The sequence below is a fragment of the Oncorhynchus keta genome, chromosome 15 (assembly GCF_023373465.1).
Source record: "Oncorhynchus keta strain PuntledgeMale-10-30-2019 chromosome 15, Oket_V2, whole genome shotgun sequence".
Lineage (NCBI taxonomy): Eukaryota > Metazoa > Chordata > Actinopteri > Salmoniformes > Salmonidae > Oncorhynchus > Oncorhynchus keta.
The window spans coordinates 46,414,732-46,431,323 of record NC_068435.1 but is presented as its reverse complement, the minus strand read 5'-3'; the positions used below and the strand labels follow the sequence as shown (position 1 = coordinate 46,431,323).

The following is a 16,592-nucleotide window of genomic DNA, read 5'->3' as shown; positions in this document are numbered from 1 at the left end:
TCTGATGGTGATTGTGCTTTCAAGAAAACTGGGAACTCTGGGGGGGGATCTTCAGGTCGGAAAGTCAGAGCTCTAGAAAAGATGCCAGAGTTCCGACTTGAACGTCTGAGTTGGATGACCGTTCCCAACTATTTTTCCCAGTCTTCCACCTGATGGCGAAACCTCTGCCTCAGGAACAAATTTATGTTGTTCCTTTGACCAGAAAATGTGAAATATTTTGTAGTAGTGTTGAATAAAAACTTAGACATGAACTCATTCATAAAAACAGCAGCTCTTTGCTGTATTCTTTAACAGTCTCTCTCTGGTCATAGTTTCAAAAGTCATAAAATCTCATGCCGGCTAGTATCAAACTTTGCTGTGGCTGGGGTCCTGGAAGCTGTGGGCATGGTGATTTGAGCTATCCGATCGGCCAGCGCAGTAGGCACACTCGATTTAGCCACAGATCTCCTGGTCTGCTGGAAAGGGGGAGTTTGTCTTTTCGGACAAATGAAATGGTTCAAAATGGGAACATTTTGCCTACCTCATACACAGGGCTTCTGAATCAAGTGCACCTACTGCGAACAGAGCAACACACACAAAAAAAGAAGAGCGCAAGCCTTTATAGTTGGCTTTGACAGAAATGTTAGGTGATCGACTAGGAATGCCTTGAAGATCGACCGGTTGGTGACCACTCCTCTACACATATATATATAGCTTAAACTTGGCCTTAGCTACATTCTACAGCTGCCGGTGCACTAATTCTAGGCTTATTCATTATGATGACAAACTTCTTAATGTTACCTGCTAGAAGTCAAATGAAATCAATGGACTCAAAGAACGTGACCCCACACACAAACACACCTCCCTATCTCCCCACTCAGGAGTGTGCGTGCGGCATTCCAAACCATGGCTCGGAATTTCGGAGGCATCGCCCAAGCAACAGGAATGGTCATTGCGCAACGGCAGAGTGTGAGGGTGTCCATCCCCGTGGCAACCCCGGGCAGTGAAAGCAGGAAGTGTTTGGCAGACAGGAATGTTAAGCGATGGCTGCTGTGAGTGTGAATGGAGAGAGAGAGAGGGGCTCAGGGTAGTACTGTACTATGGCATCCAGGGCCAGGTATGGCTCTCACACATGCTTAAAAATAAATAAGATTGTGCATGTCTGTGTTGGTGGGCCCAAACATATTACAGACACTGTTCCCACCAAAAGTGTGAGAAACTCAGGCATGTGCACAACAGCACATAGGACACACACTGGTGTGCTTAGTACTAGACCGTAATAATTAGAGGGTGTGAGTACAATACAAGACAGAACATTGCATCACTGCAAATGAATGCCCCATCCACAACAACACTGGTGGCTGGTAGCCTAGACAGCAACACTAACATAATCAAGTCAATTTAAAATCACATTCGAAATGGGCCAATTGAATCTAACCGAAATAGAACTTGCACCAAAAATCAATAGAAAAATGTACAGAGAACGTGTTCTACAAGCAGCCTAAACTGAGTTGTTCCTCCATCTCTCTAAATACTTCCCACGGTGAGAACTCACTCATTTGACAGTTGCATTAGCTCGCTCCTCTATATTTAGACACGCCTGCAGCTCATCACAAGATTATTAAATAAACTCCACTGTGTGATTAAAACCTCAGCTGTGGTTCGAAAACAACTGCCATTTTATAGAAAGAGAGATGGTTACAGTAAGGTATGCATTTTATCATATGGTGGCCCCAACAGGAATCAAACCCACAACCCTTTGCATTGCAAGCGCCATGCTCTACTGACGGAGTTACACAGGACTGTGGACGATGTGGATCTGGGTCATCCAGTTCATGACACCTATTCAAGTGATCATGGTGATGCTCTGAACAAAACCAGTGGAGTGCCAAGGGCTTAGCCTATGGTAGAGCAAAATATTTAAATGAGGTTAAGTGTACCTATAAAATCAACCAAAATCTAATTTGACATTTCTAACATATACTGCCCTAATTCTAGTAATAAGAAATGAAAAATTACCCTCTTGAATTTGTATGACTTTACCATATAACACACACTATTGTTCAAAAGTTGGGTCACTTAGAAATGTCCTTGTTTTTTAAAGAAAAGCTAATTTTTGGTCCATTAAAATAACATAAAATTGATCAGCAATACAGTGCAGACATTGTTAATGTTGTAAATGATTATTGTAGCTGGAAACGACAGATTTTGTATGGAATATCTACATAGGCATACAGAGGCCCATTATCAGCAACCATCACTCCTGTGTTCCAATGACACATTGTGTTAGCTAATACAAATGCATCATTTTAAAAAGGCTATTAGAAAACAATTTTGCAATTATGTTAGCACAGCTGAAAACTGTTGTGCTGGTTAAAGAAGCAATAAAACGGGCCTTCTTTAGACAAGTTGAGAATTTGGAGAATCAGTATTTGTGGGTTCGATTATACAGGCTCAAAATGGCCAGAAACAAAGAGCTTTCTTCTGAAACTCATCAGTCTATACCTGTTCTGAGAAATGAAGGCTATTCCACACAATACATTTCCAATAAGGCCAGCATCCCGGAGTCGCCTCTTCACTGTTGATGTGGAGACTGTTTTGCGGGGACAATTTAATGAAGCTGCCAGTTGAGGACTTGTGAGGCGTCTTTCTCAAACTAGACAATTATGTACTTGTCTTCTTGCTTAGTTGTGCACCGGGGCCTCCCACTCCTTTCTATTCTGGTTAGGGCCAGTTCTGTTCTGTGAAGGGAGTAGTACACAGAGTTGCACGAGATCTTCAGTTTCATGGCAATTTCTCACATTTCTCAGAACAAGAATAGATTGACGAGTTTCAGAAGAAAGTTCTGCTTCTGGCCAACAGGTAGGGGTGTTTAATATGAACAACAATAACAGTGATGTACTGGGCCATACGCACTACTCTCTGTAGTATAGGTCGACCGATTATGATTTTTCAAGGCAAAAACAAAGCGTTGGAGAAGTAAAAGTGCAATATGTGCCATGTAAAAAAGCTAACAATTTAGTTCCTTGCTCAGAACATGAGAACATATGAAAGCTGGTGGTTCCTTTTAACATGAGTCTTCAATATTCCCAGGTAACTTTTACTATTGGATGTTCTTATAGGCACTATAGTATTGCCAGCCTAATCTCGGGAGTTGATAGGCTTGGAGTCATAAACAGTGCAATGCTTGAAGCACAGCGAAGAGCTGCTGGCAAATACAGGAAAATGCTGTTTGAATGAATGCTTACGAGCCTGCTGCTGCCTACCACCGCTCAGTCAGACTACTCTATCAAATCATAGACTTAATTATAATATAACACACAGAAATACGAGCCTTAGGTCATTAATATGGTCAAATCGGGAAACTATCATTGACAGGGGAAAAAAAAAAAGTATATTCTTTCAGTGAAATACTGTTCCATATTTTATGTAATGGGTGGCATCCCTAAGTCTAAATATTGCTGTTAAATTCCACAACATTCAATGTTATGTCATAATTATGTACAATTCTGGCAAATTAATTACGGTCTTCACACAGTTCGCAACAAGCCAGGCAGCCCAAACTGCTGCATATACCCAGACTCTGCTTGCACAGAATGCAAGAGAAGTGACACATTTTCCCAAGTTAAAAGAATTCATGTTAGCATATTAACTAAATATGCAGGTTTAAAAATATATACTTGTGTATTGTTTGTTTTTTTAAAGGCATTGATGTTTATGGTTAGGTACTTATTGGTGCAAGAACGTGCTTTTTTCACAAATGCGCTTGTTAATTCATCACCCATTTGGTGAAGTAGGCTGTGATTCGATGATAAATTAACAGGCACCGCATCGATTATATGCAACGCAGGACAAGCTAGATAAACTAGTAATATCAACATTGTGTAGTTAACTAGTGATTAAGATTAATTGTTTTTTTTTTTAAATAAGTTTAATGCTAGCAAACAACTTACCATGGCTCCTTGCTGCACTCGCTTAACAGGTGGTCAGCCTGCCACGCAGTCTCCTCGTGGAGTGCAATGTAATCTATGGCCATAATCGGTGTCTGAGAACGCAGATTACCGATTATTATGAAAATGGCCCTAATTTTAAAAAATGATAATAATAATAATCATATTTTTTTAAACGGCCAACCTCTACTCTGTAGTCAAATGCAGAGCAGTTGCCATACCAGGTTGTGATGCAACCTTGCTAGCTAGCTGGCTAACTAACTTAGCTGGCTAGCTAGTTTCTTTGCATCGATTTGATGCAAGATAGGCTATCTATCATCTCATCCAGCAGTGCCTATCACAGCAACAAGTTTGTCAAACTTGCAGGATTTGGTTTGGCTATTTTCTCTCTCTGACCCCTGCTCCTCTTGCACCCATCCCTCACCCAACTGTGCTGAAACAACAAGCAGTACATTTGCCTCGCCTGAGTCACATGAGCAAGTCCCCGTTGAATTTGTATTATAATAAAACATGTACTTCGGCTATTTTGTATTTATTAAGGATCCCTATTAGCTACTGCCAAGGCAGCAGCTACTCTTCCTGTGTTCCAACATTAAGGCAGTTGTATACAAATATATACTAACACTTCGCACAAGTGTGTGTACCCTCAGGCAGCTACTCTACAATACAAAATCCACATGTAAGTGTGTAGAGTGCGTGTGTTATGTGTATGCGTGTGTTTTCACAGTCCCCACTGTTCCATTAGGTGTATTTTTATCCGTTACCTGAAGTGGAATAGAGTTCCGTGTAGCCATGGCTCTATGTAGTACTGTGCACCTCCCATAGTCTGCTCCCGACTTGGGGATTGTGAAGAGACCTCGGGTGGCATGTCTTGTGGGGTATGCATTGGTGTCCAAACTATGTGCTAGTAGTTTAAATAGACAGTTCAGCATGTCAATATCTCTTAAAAAACAAGTAGTACTGAAGTCAATCTCTCCTCTAGTTTGAGCCTCGAGAGATTGACATGCATATTGTTCATGTTAGCTCTCAGTGTACATTTAAGGGCCAGCCGTACTGCCCTGTTCCCTCTTTGCTACACCCGACTGACTACACAACTGGACAGTAATCCAGGTGAGACAAAACTAGGGCCTGTAGGATCTGCCTTGTTGATAGTGGCAGAGCAGCACTTTATTATGGACAGACTTCTCCCCACCTTTCTATAGAAGGTCCCACAGTTAACAGTGCATGTCAGAACAAGAACCAAGCCAGGAGGTTGAAGGAATTGTCCGTAGAGCTCAGAGACAGGATTGTGTTGAGGCACATATCTGGGGAAGGGTACCAAAAAAAATGCAGCACTGAAGGTCCCCAAGAAGACAGTGGCCTCAATCATTCTTAAATGGACAAAGTTTGGAAAGACCAAGACTCTCCCTAGAGCTGGCCGTCCGGCCAAACTGAGCAGGGGAGAAGGGGCTTGATCCTGTCACTGACAGAGATCCAGAGTTCCTCTGTGGAGATGGGGGAACCTTCCAGAAGGACAACCATCTCTGCAGCACTCCACCAATCAGGCCTTTATGGTAGAGCGGCCAGATGGAAGCCACTCCTCAGTAAAAGGCACAGGATAGAACGCATAGAGTTCCCCAAAAGGCACCCATGAGAAACAAGATTCTCTGGTCTGATGATTGAACTCTTTGGCCTAAATGCAAAAAGTCAAGTATGTGTTTTAATCAAATCAACTATATTCACTGAGCTTGTCTGATGCTTTAAGCACACTATGATTAAATAATTAAGGCACACAAATGACTAGAGGGAGTCCGACCAGCAATTGATTTGATTGTGCCGGGCCAGAGTTATATTTGCTGCACTGCTAAAAAAAATGTTTTTGAAGTGTGACTGACTAGCGCCCGTTGGCACCCTCTCCTCCCTGCTGCAGCAACCACCACAGAACATTTGTGTTTCCCATACTGTCCGTGTTTCTACATATGCAACATAACTACAGCCATTTCTGACTAAAAAGTTCAGTTACCAAAATTCCTAATATGTTTAGAAAAAAAAAAACATTCCCTACTCACTCAACCCTTGCTCTCTTTACGTGGCACATGTATGCATGTGACCAAAGACCTATTTGCATGGGACTAGCATTACTAGAGAACGTTGGTTATGTTATTATTACTTCAGAAAGTCCGTTATTCCAGAGGATGATTCGGACAGGATTCGTTTTTTCCAAACTGCCCCCGTAATTCTTTAAGAAAACAGACAGACATACAGTTGAAGTCAGAAATGTACATACACCTTAGCCAAATACATTTAAATTCAGTTTCACAAATCCTGACATTTAATCCTAGTAAAAATTTGCTGTTTTAGGTCAGTTAGGATCACCACTATTTTAAAGAACTTGAAATGTCAGAATAATAGTAGAGAGAATTATTTATTTTAGCTTTTATTTCTTTCATCACATTCCCTGTGAGTCACACACTCAATTAGTATTTGATAGCATTGCCTTTAAATTGTTTAACTTGGGTAAAACGTTTTGGGTAGCCTTCCACAAGCTTCCCACAATACATTAGGTTCATGTTGGACCATTCCTCCTGACAGAGCTGGTGTAACTGAATCAGGTGTGTAGGCCTCCTTGCTCGCACACGCCTTTTCAGTTCTGCTCACAAATGTTCTATAGGATTGAGGTCAGAGCTTTGTGATGGCCACTCCAATACCTTGACTTGGTTGTCCTTAAGCCATTTTGCCACAACTTTGGAAGCATGCTTGGGGTCATTGTCCATTTGGAAGACCCATTTGCAACCAAGCTTTAACTGATGACTTGAGATGTTGCTTCAATATACCCACACAATTTTCCTTCATCATGACGCCATCTATTTTGTGAAGTGCACCAGTCCCTCCTGCAGCAAAGCATCCCCACAACATGATGCTGCCATCCCCGTGCTTCACAGTTGGGATGGTGTTCTTCGGCTTCCAAGCCTCCCCCTTTTTCCTCCAAACACAACAATGGTCATTATGGCCAAGTAGTTCTATTTTTGTTTCATCAGACCAGAGGACATTTCTCCAAAAATAATGATCTATGTCCCCATGTGCAGTTGCAAACCGTATTATGGCTTTTTTTAATGGCGGTTTTGGAGCAGTGGCCTCTTTCTTGCTGAGCGGCCTTTCAGGTTATGTCGATATAGGACTCGTTTTACTGTGGATATAGATACTTTACTTGTTTCCTCCAGCATCTTCACATGGTCCTTTGCTGTTGTTCTGGAATTCATTTGCACTTTTTGCACCAAAGTACATACATCTCTAGGAGACAGAACACGTCTTCTTCCTCAGCAGTATGACAGCTGCGTGGTCCCATGGTGTTTATACTGGCGTACTATTGTTTGTACAGATGAACGTGGTACCTACAGGCATTTGGAAATTGCTCCCAATGATGATCCAGACTTGTGGAGGTCTAAAAAAAAGATTATAAAAAATTTGAGGTTTTGGCTGATTTCATTAGATTTTCCCATGTCAAGCAAAGAGGCACTGAATTTGAAGGTAAGCCTTGAAATACATCCACAGGTACAACTCCAATTGACTGAAATAATGTAAATTAGCCAGAAGCTTCTAAAGCCATGACATTTTTGGGAATTTTCCAAGCCGTTTAAAGGCATATAGTGTATATAAACTTCTGACGCACTGGAATTGTGATACAGTGAATTATAAGTGAAATAATCTGTCTGTAAACAATTGATGGAAAAATTACTTGTGTCATGCACAAAGTAGATGTCCTAACCGACTTGTCAAAACTATAGTTTGTTAACAAGAAATGGTTGAAAAACCAGTTATAATGACTAACCTAAGTGTATGTTAACTTCAACTGTATGCACACACACGCACCAGTCAAAAGTTCACACCTACCCATTCAAGGGTTTCTTTATTTTTACATTGTAAAATAATAGTAAAAAGACATCGAAACTATGAAATAACACATATGGAATCATGTAGTAACCCCCAAAAAATAAATAAATAGGTCAACCAGCTTCATGAGGTAGACTCCTGGAATGCCAGGTAACCCCCCCAAAGCCTTAAACACGGGCACCCTCATAGATATCATCCTAACAAACTTCCCCTCTAAATACACCTCTGCTGTCTTCAACCAAGATCTCAGCGATCACTGCCTCATTGCCTGCATCCGTAATGGGTCAGCGGTCAAACGACCTCCACTCATCACTGTAAAACGCTCCCTGAAACACTTCAGCGAGCAGGCCTTTCTAATCGACCTGGCCGGGGTATCCTGGAAGGATATTGATCTCATCCCGTCAGTAGAGGATGCCTGGATATTTTTAAAAAATGCCTTCCTAACCATCTTAAATAAACATGCCCCATTCAAGAAATTTTGAACCAGGAACAGATATAGCCCTTGGTTCTCCCCAGACCTGACTGCCCTTAACCAACACAAAAACATCCTGCATTAGCATCGAACAGCCCCGTGATATGCAGCTGTTCAGGGAAGCTAGAAACCGTTATACACAGCCAGTTAGAAAAGCCAAGGCTAGCTTTTTCAATCAGAAATTTGCTTCCTGCAACACTAACTCAAAAAAGTTCTGGGACACTGTAAAGTCCATGGAGAATAAGAACACCTCCTCCCAGCTGCCCACTGCACTGAAGATAGGAAACACTGTCACCACTGATAAATCCACCATAATTGAGAATTTCAATTAGCATTTTTCTACAGCTGGCCATGCTTTCCACCTGGCTACTCCTACCCCGGTCAACAGCACTGCACCCCCAACAGCAACTCGCCCAAGCCTTCCCCATTTCTCCTTCTCCCAAATCCATTCAGCTGATGTTCTGAAAGAGCTGAAAAATCTAGACCCTTTCTTTCTAAATATTATCTGCCGAAATTGTTGCCACCCCTATTACTAGCCTGTTCAACCTCTCTTTTGTATCGTCTGAGATTCCCAAAGATTGGAAAGCAGCTGCGGTCATCCCCCTCTTCAAAGGGGGGGACACTCTTGACCCAAACTGCTACAGACCTATATCTATCCTACCATGCCTTTCTACGGTCTTCAAAAGCCAAGTCAACAAACAGATTACCGACCATTTCGAATCTCACCATACCTTCTCTGCTATGCAATCTGGTTTCAGAGCTGGTCATGGGTGCACCTCAGCCACGCTCAAGGTCCTAAAACGGTATCTTAACCGCCATCGATAAGAAACATTACTGTGCAGCCGTATTCATTGATCTGGCCAAGGCTTTCGACTCTGTCAACCACCACATCCTCATCGGCAGACCCGACAGCCTTGGTTTCTCAAATGATTGCCTCGCCTGGTTCACCAACTACTTCTCCGATAGAGTTCAGTGTGTCAAATCGGAGGGTCTGCTGTCCGGACCTCTGGCAGTCTCTATGGGGGTGCCACAGGGTTCAATTCTTGGACCGACTCTCTTCTCTGTATACATCAATGAGGTCGCTCTTGCTGCTGGTGAGTCCCTGATCCACCTCTACGCAGACAACACCATTCTGTATACTTCCGGCCCTTCTTTGGACACAGTGTTAACAACCCTCCAGGCAAGCTTCAATGCCATACAACTCTCCTTCCGTGGCCTCCAATTGCTCTTAAATACAAGTAAAACTAAATGCATGCTCTTCAACCGATCGCTACCTGCACCTACCCGCCTGTCCAACATCACTACTCTGGACGGCTCTGACTTAGAATATGTGGACAACTACAAATACTTAGGTGTCTGGTTAGACTGTAAACTCTCCTTCCAGACCCATATCAAACATCCCCAATCCAAAGTTAAATCTAGAATTGGCTTCCTATTTCGCAACAAAGCATCCTTCACTCATGCTGCCAAACATACCCTTGTAAAACTGACCATCCTACCAATCCTCGACTTTGGCGATGTCATTTACAAAATAGCCTCCAATACCCTACTCAACAAATTGGATGCAGTCTATCACAGTGCAATCCATTTTGTCACCAAAGCCCCATATACTACCCACCATTGTGACCTGTACGCTCTCGTTGGCTGGCCCTCGCTTCATACTTGGTCGCCAAACCCACTGGCTCCACATGTCATCTACAAGACCCTGCTAGGTAAAGTCCCCCCTTATCTCAGCTCGCTGGTCACCATAGCATCTCCCACCTGTAGCACACGCTCCAGCAGGTATCTCTCTAGTCACCCCCAAAACCAATTCTTTCTTTGGCCGCCTCTCCTTCCAGTTCTCTGCTGCCAATGACTGGAACGAACTACAAAATTTTCTGAAACTGGAAACACTTATCTCCCTCACTAGCTTTAAGCACCAACTGTCAGAGCATCTTACATATTACTGCACCTGTACATAGCCCACCTATAATTTAGCCCAAACAACTACCTCTTTCCCAACTGTATTTAATTTATTCATTTTGCTCCTTTGCACCCCATAATTTTTATTTCTACTTTGCACATTCTTCCATTGCAAAACTACCTTTCCAGTGTTTTACTTGCTATATTGTATTTACTTTGCCACCATGGCCATTTTTGCCTTTACCTCCCTTCTCACCTAATTTGCTCACATTGTATATAGACTTGTTTATACTGTATTATTGACTGTATGTTTGTTTTACTCCATGTGTAACTCTGTGTCGTTGTATCTGTCGAACTGCTTTGCTTTATCTTGGCCAGGTCGCAATTGTAAATGAGAACTTGTTCTCAACATGCCTACCTGGTTAAATAAAGGTGAAATAAAAAAAATAAAAAAAACTCTGGGCCAACTCATCCCAAACCATCTCAATTGGGTTGAGGTCGGGTGATTGTGGAGGCCAGCTCATCTGATGCAGCACTCCATCACTCTCCGTCTTGGTCAAATAGCCCTTACACAGCCTGGAAGTGTTTTGGGTCATTGTCCTGTTTAAAAACAAATGATAGTTCCCACTAAGCTCAAACTAGATGGGATGTCGTATCGCTGCAGAATGCTGCGGTAGCCTGCAGCGGTAGCCATGCTGGTTAAGTGTGCCTTGAATTCTGGATAAATCACTGACTGTCACCAGCAAAGCACCATCACACCTCCATGTTTCACGGTGGGAACTATACATGCAGAGATCATCTGTTCACCTACTCTGCATCTCACAAAGACACGGCAGATCTCAAATTTGGACTCAAATGACAGATTTCCACCAGTCTAATGTCCAATTGCTCGTGTTTCTTGGCCCAAGCACGTCTTCTTATTGGCGTCCTTTTATTACATAACATCTACCATAATTAAGCCAGGATTTAAATTCCACTTAAATAAGTTCAACTCTTAAGCAACTATTGAGCCATTACATCACTTCCTGTTTTACTCGGGTATAAAAAAAAAAATTTGGTAACATGCATGCAATATCCCTTCGTCATCCAACACCATGAAGAAAACAAAAGAACTGACAGAGAGAACAAAACAGAGAGATGGTCGTTGACCTTTATAAATCTGGTAATGGCTACAAGAAGATTCACAAACGACTGAATAGACCACTGAACACTGTCAGGGCAATTATTTCAAAATTCTAAAGATATGGAACAGTTGAAAACCTCACGGGTAAAGGACGTATTTGCTCCCCAGGAAGGGAGGAGGATGGTGAGAGAAGCAACAAGAATTGCAGGCCTTGGTGGCGTCTTGGGGTCACCAGGTTTCAAAAAGCACAATCAGACGCCACCTCCACAACCACAGGCTGGAAGTGTTACCAGAAGAAAGCCATTTCTGAACCCAAGACACAGACGCCAGCGTTTGGAGTTTGCCAAACGTCATTTAAATTATAACTGGAAGAAGGTGCTCTGGTCAGATGAGACCAAAATTGAACGTTTTGGTCAGATACAGCATTGGCACATTTGGCGTCGAAACAGAGATGCCTACAAGGAGAGGCACCTCATACCCATGGTGAAATATGGTGGTGGGTCAGGGATGTTTTAATTCCAGAGGTCCAGGGGCACTGGTTAAGATTGTGCCATCAATGAATTCCACCAAGTATCAGGCCATTTTGGCTGACAATCTGGTTACCTCTGCCGAAAGGCTGGGCCTTGGCCATAGGTGGACTTTCCAACTAGACAATGACCCAAAACATACCTCAAGATCCACACAGAAATGGTTCTGTGACAACAAAATCAATGTTGTGCCAAGGCCATCTCAGTCGCCGAACCTCAATCCAATCGATAACCTGTGGGCTGAGTTGAAGAGGGCAGTTGATAAGCGCAAACCCAAGAATGTGAAGGATCTTGAAAGGATCTGCATAGAGGAATGGTCCAAAAATCCCTACAAATGTGTTCCTTAGCCTTGTCAAACATCACAGGAAAAGACTCCATGCTGTTATCCTTGCCAGAGGTGGTTGCACTAAGTACTAAATGAGGAGAGCCAGTCATTATGAAACCTTCATTTTAGTGAAATATAATTTGTATTAAATAATTGTATGATTTGGGTTAGTTCCATTGAAACATTAATAAAGTACAGTATTTCTCAAATGTTGGTATTTTGAGTTTCTCTATAATTATATTGTTTATATTTTTTTAAAGTATAGTTTGTGCATTGCCAGTCAGGGGTGCCAGTAATTTTGGAGCCCACTGTGTGTGATATATATAAATAATTATTGCTACTGCCCGACTAAAGAAGTCTCGGTCGACCAACAGCCTGTAGACCAAACAATCAAACCAGCCGACGAAATGGAGTCAGCCCTAAAACAATATTGAAGTAGTTGGCAATATCAGTGGGTTTTGTGATGAATGAGACATCTGATTCAATGAACGAAGGAGCAGTTTTTCATTTAAGGTGATCCAAAGTGTTTTACTATCATTCTTATATAATTTATCTTTGTTTCATAGTATAGTTTCTTCTTTTTACTTAGTTTAGTCACATGATTTCTCAATTTGCATTACATTTGCCAATCGGTTGTACAGCCAGACTTATTTGCCTCATCCCTCAACCGTAACCTTTTTCAATTACTCATCAATCCACAGGGATTTAACAGTTGTTATACCTCAGTGGGCCTACAAAAGGGGGGGGGCAGGCCCGGCAGTTACACATCCCCGCTTTAAAAATACAGCGACAATTTCAGAATAACCGTCTTTTCCTGGAAAATGCCTATACATTTTGGCGGTTTCAAAAACGTCACTCGGCTATGAGTGTTGGGCTCAACGAGACAATTCTGTTTATACTGACCTGCTTGGAGGGGGAAACTGTCAGGCGAGTGTAGTGCTCGACCTCCGGAGGTAGTGGTCTAGATGTGACAAATTCACATTACCGAAAAAGGTCTGGCCGAGGGTATTTTCTCAAAATCTCTAGGAAATCTCTCGTAGTCAGAAAAGGCCCTATGGTGCTGCCATGTAGGGAAAGGGACTTATTTGAATAGGAGAGCGAAATGCAAATGAAGATCCAAAGTGTTGTTGTGCACTTTGGACAGGGGGGACGATGGTGAGTCATATATAGGGAAAACAGTTCATGAGACACTGTAGTTGTGAACACAGTAATAGACTATGCACACGCTAATGATAATCACAGAGACACAATCTTAAGCGTTACCCAGGCAATCATCCTATAGCAGTGACATTTAAGCAATAAGGACTAAGGTGGTGTGGTATATGGCCAACATACCATGGCAAAGGGCTGTTCTTACACACGACGCAATAAGGAGTGCCTGGACACAGCCCTTAGCTGTGGTATATTGGCCATCTATCACAGACCCCCAAGGAGCCGTATTCCTATTATTAACTGGTTACCAACACATTTAGAGCAGTAAAAATAAATGTTTTGTCATACCTGTGGTATACGGTCTGACATACCATATGCTGTTAGCCAATCAGCACTCAAATAAGCCAGTTTATAATAGTTAATAAATACTTGAGCTTGACAATGAATGACCAAGAGTGTAAACCAGAGGGAAGAAAAGAGCAAAAAGAAAGATAGGGAGAGAAAAAATAATAATAAAAATCCACCACCACACAAACTACCATCCCCAAAACTTACTTCTTCACATTAGCCTCTCCGTTGGGGATCCGCCTCAGCTTCTTCTTCTTGAGGATCTTGACAGCCCTGCGACACAGCGTGTCAGAGTCCAGCATCTCCTTCACCTTTCCGTAGGAGCCCTCCCCCAGCAGGTCTCCCATCAGGTACTTCCCAATCAGCTTGGCCCTCTTCCTGCGTGGCTGGTAGATCACCTCGGTTGAGTCGATGCGGTGAATGAACGTGTCCATGCCCATCAGCTCATTCTCAGTCAGATAGTCCAGGTGCTGCAGCTCCCCGTCACTCATGTTTAAATCAACTTAGTTAGAGCTTAGTCAGTGCAGTGTGCTCTAGACAGTCCAATGCAACTGCACCAAGCCTTTGGCCTGGCAGTGTGTAGTGGTGGCTCAGGGATACAGTTCAATTAGAAAAAATTAAGGGACATGGGAGGAGGTGTAGCCAGGTCTGGGCATTGAGAGAATCTGTTGACGTTGGGATAGAGTAGGTCTGTAAACATGAAGGGGTTCGTTTTGGTTGGTGGGAAACTGTAGGCTAGCTGTAACAGTTACCAGAGAGGTGTAGGGCAGTTAGCTAAGACTCAATGAGTTCAAGGTCCAGGATGAAAATATTTGTGGAGAGTTCAGGCTGTGACAGGTGCTACTGAGCAGAGAGCGGGATCTCTGGCCGAGATTACATTTCACTGCTTAGCTCCATGTCACCTCCATCTGTGATCTGATATGGGATGGTGACAGGCAGGGGGAGAGGTAAATGGTCCCGTTTCAAACCCAAGCCCTGTACTTCGGCCATAGGTCCTGGTAGCGATCCATGGTCTCTACTTCAGAGAGGGCACCATCGGTTTGCCTTGATCTAAGTCCAGATGCAATAGCTAAATACTCAAACCAAAATGAATCCTTTCAGTCTTTAGTATCGTTATTACTGCTCGGAATCCTATATTTCTTGCCAGCTATTCTAGTGAGTCCACTAGCCTTTCTCAACTGGCAACTCAGGATTATGTTCCAGGGAACCTGTGGGTGAATAACGACATTAACAGTCAAATCTCTCAGCAATCAGGTGGGATATTAGCCTAATTTTCATTTTGTAGAAAAGCGAGTAACTACTACAGGATAGGTCCACAAGGCTGGCTGACTATGCGTTTTATGCTACTTCTGCCCGGTCTGCTGTCAAAATACTAAATCATAAGATCAGCCTTTCAGAACGCAAGCAAACAAGGAAAATCGATTATGAAATGTTCTTGTCAGACAACTAGCTGTCGCACGACTCAGTAAATGCGTGTCGCACATAGAAAAGCTTGCAACCCAAAAATCTGCGCATGCTTATTTTGTGTTCCAAAAAAAAAGTCTGCGCATGTTTATGTGTTGGCTTGAGCTAGCTAAATAGTGAACGTTAGCTAGCCTCGGGTATTTTGCTGTTTGTTTCAGTACAGTACCATAGTTGCCTTCCTCAACTGACGAGGGTAGTTTTCCAAACAGATAGTTTCGGTGTGACTACACCGGGTAACATGCTTTTAACACCTCAACTCCTATCGTTCCGAACCCCAGCACAAATGTAACGTTACACTTTCATTCAACTAGCATTTCTGTAGCTAGCTAACGACGTGCTAGATAACGTTAGCCATTTAACTCGGATAAGTAATCGGTGTTTATTTAGTTTTGTAGGTTATGCTCAGAATCAGATAAAGTTACGAACAAACAAGACGAGTACAGTAACAGTAAGTTAGCTACGTCATCCCTACAGTGTTTACAAACTGCAAAAAGCTACAGTAGTTAACGGCTAACGTTAAATACAGATGGTAGGTTAGCTAAACGTCGGCATTTTGGTAAACAAGTCTCACCTTGACATTCAGACTGAATCGAAGTCGATGGATGTCCTGTTAGTTATGTAGTCTTCCTCTGTATTTTTTTTTATTTGTGTCTGTTTGCACAAATATGTGATGTTTGCTATTTTTTATGCAGCTGCTATCAGGTTGCCGCCATGTTGTTGCTCCAGATGAATGAAAGCCAACCTCTCACTTGCGTCAACGCCGAGTCAAAACGGGGCGTGGAAAAACGAAATTGCCGTTTTTCGCTTCGGAATTTTACAAACTAAAATCGACTTGTTTTCTCATTTTTTTGTGTCAAAATTGGACATGGAATAACATAAAATAAATACAAACAACATGTATTACATTTTTAGGTTTAAGTTTTGAATTTTGTTCATACCTGGAAGTACACACCCCCTCCTATAATATTCCAGGGTTTAGGGGAGGTGTTTACAGTGTAGGTTGGCAGCACAAAAAAAATGATTAGACTGTGTAAGTGTGACAGAAAGATACAAATACTCATGTTAGCTAAAATGCAGAATTTATTAAGAAGTTAGCATGCCAATAGCATGCCAAACTCAGGAAATTGAAATAGGCAACTCGATCACTTTTCTAATCACCCCTAGGGTGTACACCCTATGCACTTTTGGAGTTTTGATTGGAGATTTAACTTCAACATAGGGTGGGAGTCATTATCAGATTGATTACACCTGTCAAATAATCTCAGCTCGCCACAAGTGCATAGATTTTAGGGATTGACCCCCTCTATGCAAATTTTGTTTTTAAAGACCATTTTTAAGATCAATTGTTGAACAGTACTTTCTCAAGTTGTCATATTCAATAACACTTTCAGATAAAATTTTAAAAAGTAAATCTATGTAAAAAGTGGGATACAAAAGTCTGTCTACCTCTATTTTTTATACAGTATGTTTGTGTTTATTT

At 42.2% G+C, this 16,592-nt stretch overlaps 1 protein-coding gene across 5 annotated transcripts in view; it reads right to left on the bottom strand.

The window, feature by feature from the left end:
* LOC118395066 (serine/threonine-protein kinase STK11-like) overlaps positions 1-16,211 on the bottom strand; it is a 57,131-nt gene extending 40,920 nt beyond the window's left edge. For 2 of the 5 annotated variants that reach the window (XM_035788852.2, XM_035788853.2), the window contains exons 1-2: positions 15,684-15,885; positions 13,856-14,856 (exon numbers count right to left, since the gene is read on the bottom strand). In XM_035788852.2, the coding sequence (XP_035644745.2) occupies positions 13,856-14,139 (284 nt within the window). In that variant the 5' untranslated portion in view covers positions 14,140-14,856; positions 15,684-15,885. Of the gene's footprint in view, positions 1-13,855; positions 14,857-15,683; positions 15,889-16,050 lie in introns of those variants that run through there. The other 3 variants (XR_004827881.2, XM_035788854.2, XM_035788855.2) reach the window with 3 other exon arrangements.
* Positions 16,212-16,592: the final 381 nt, after the last annotated feature.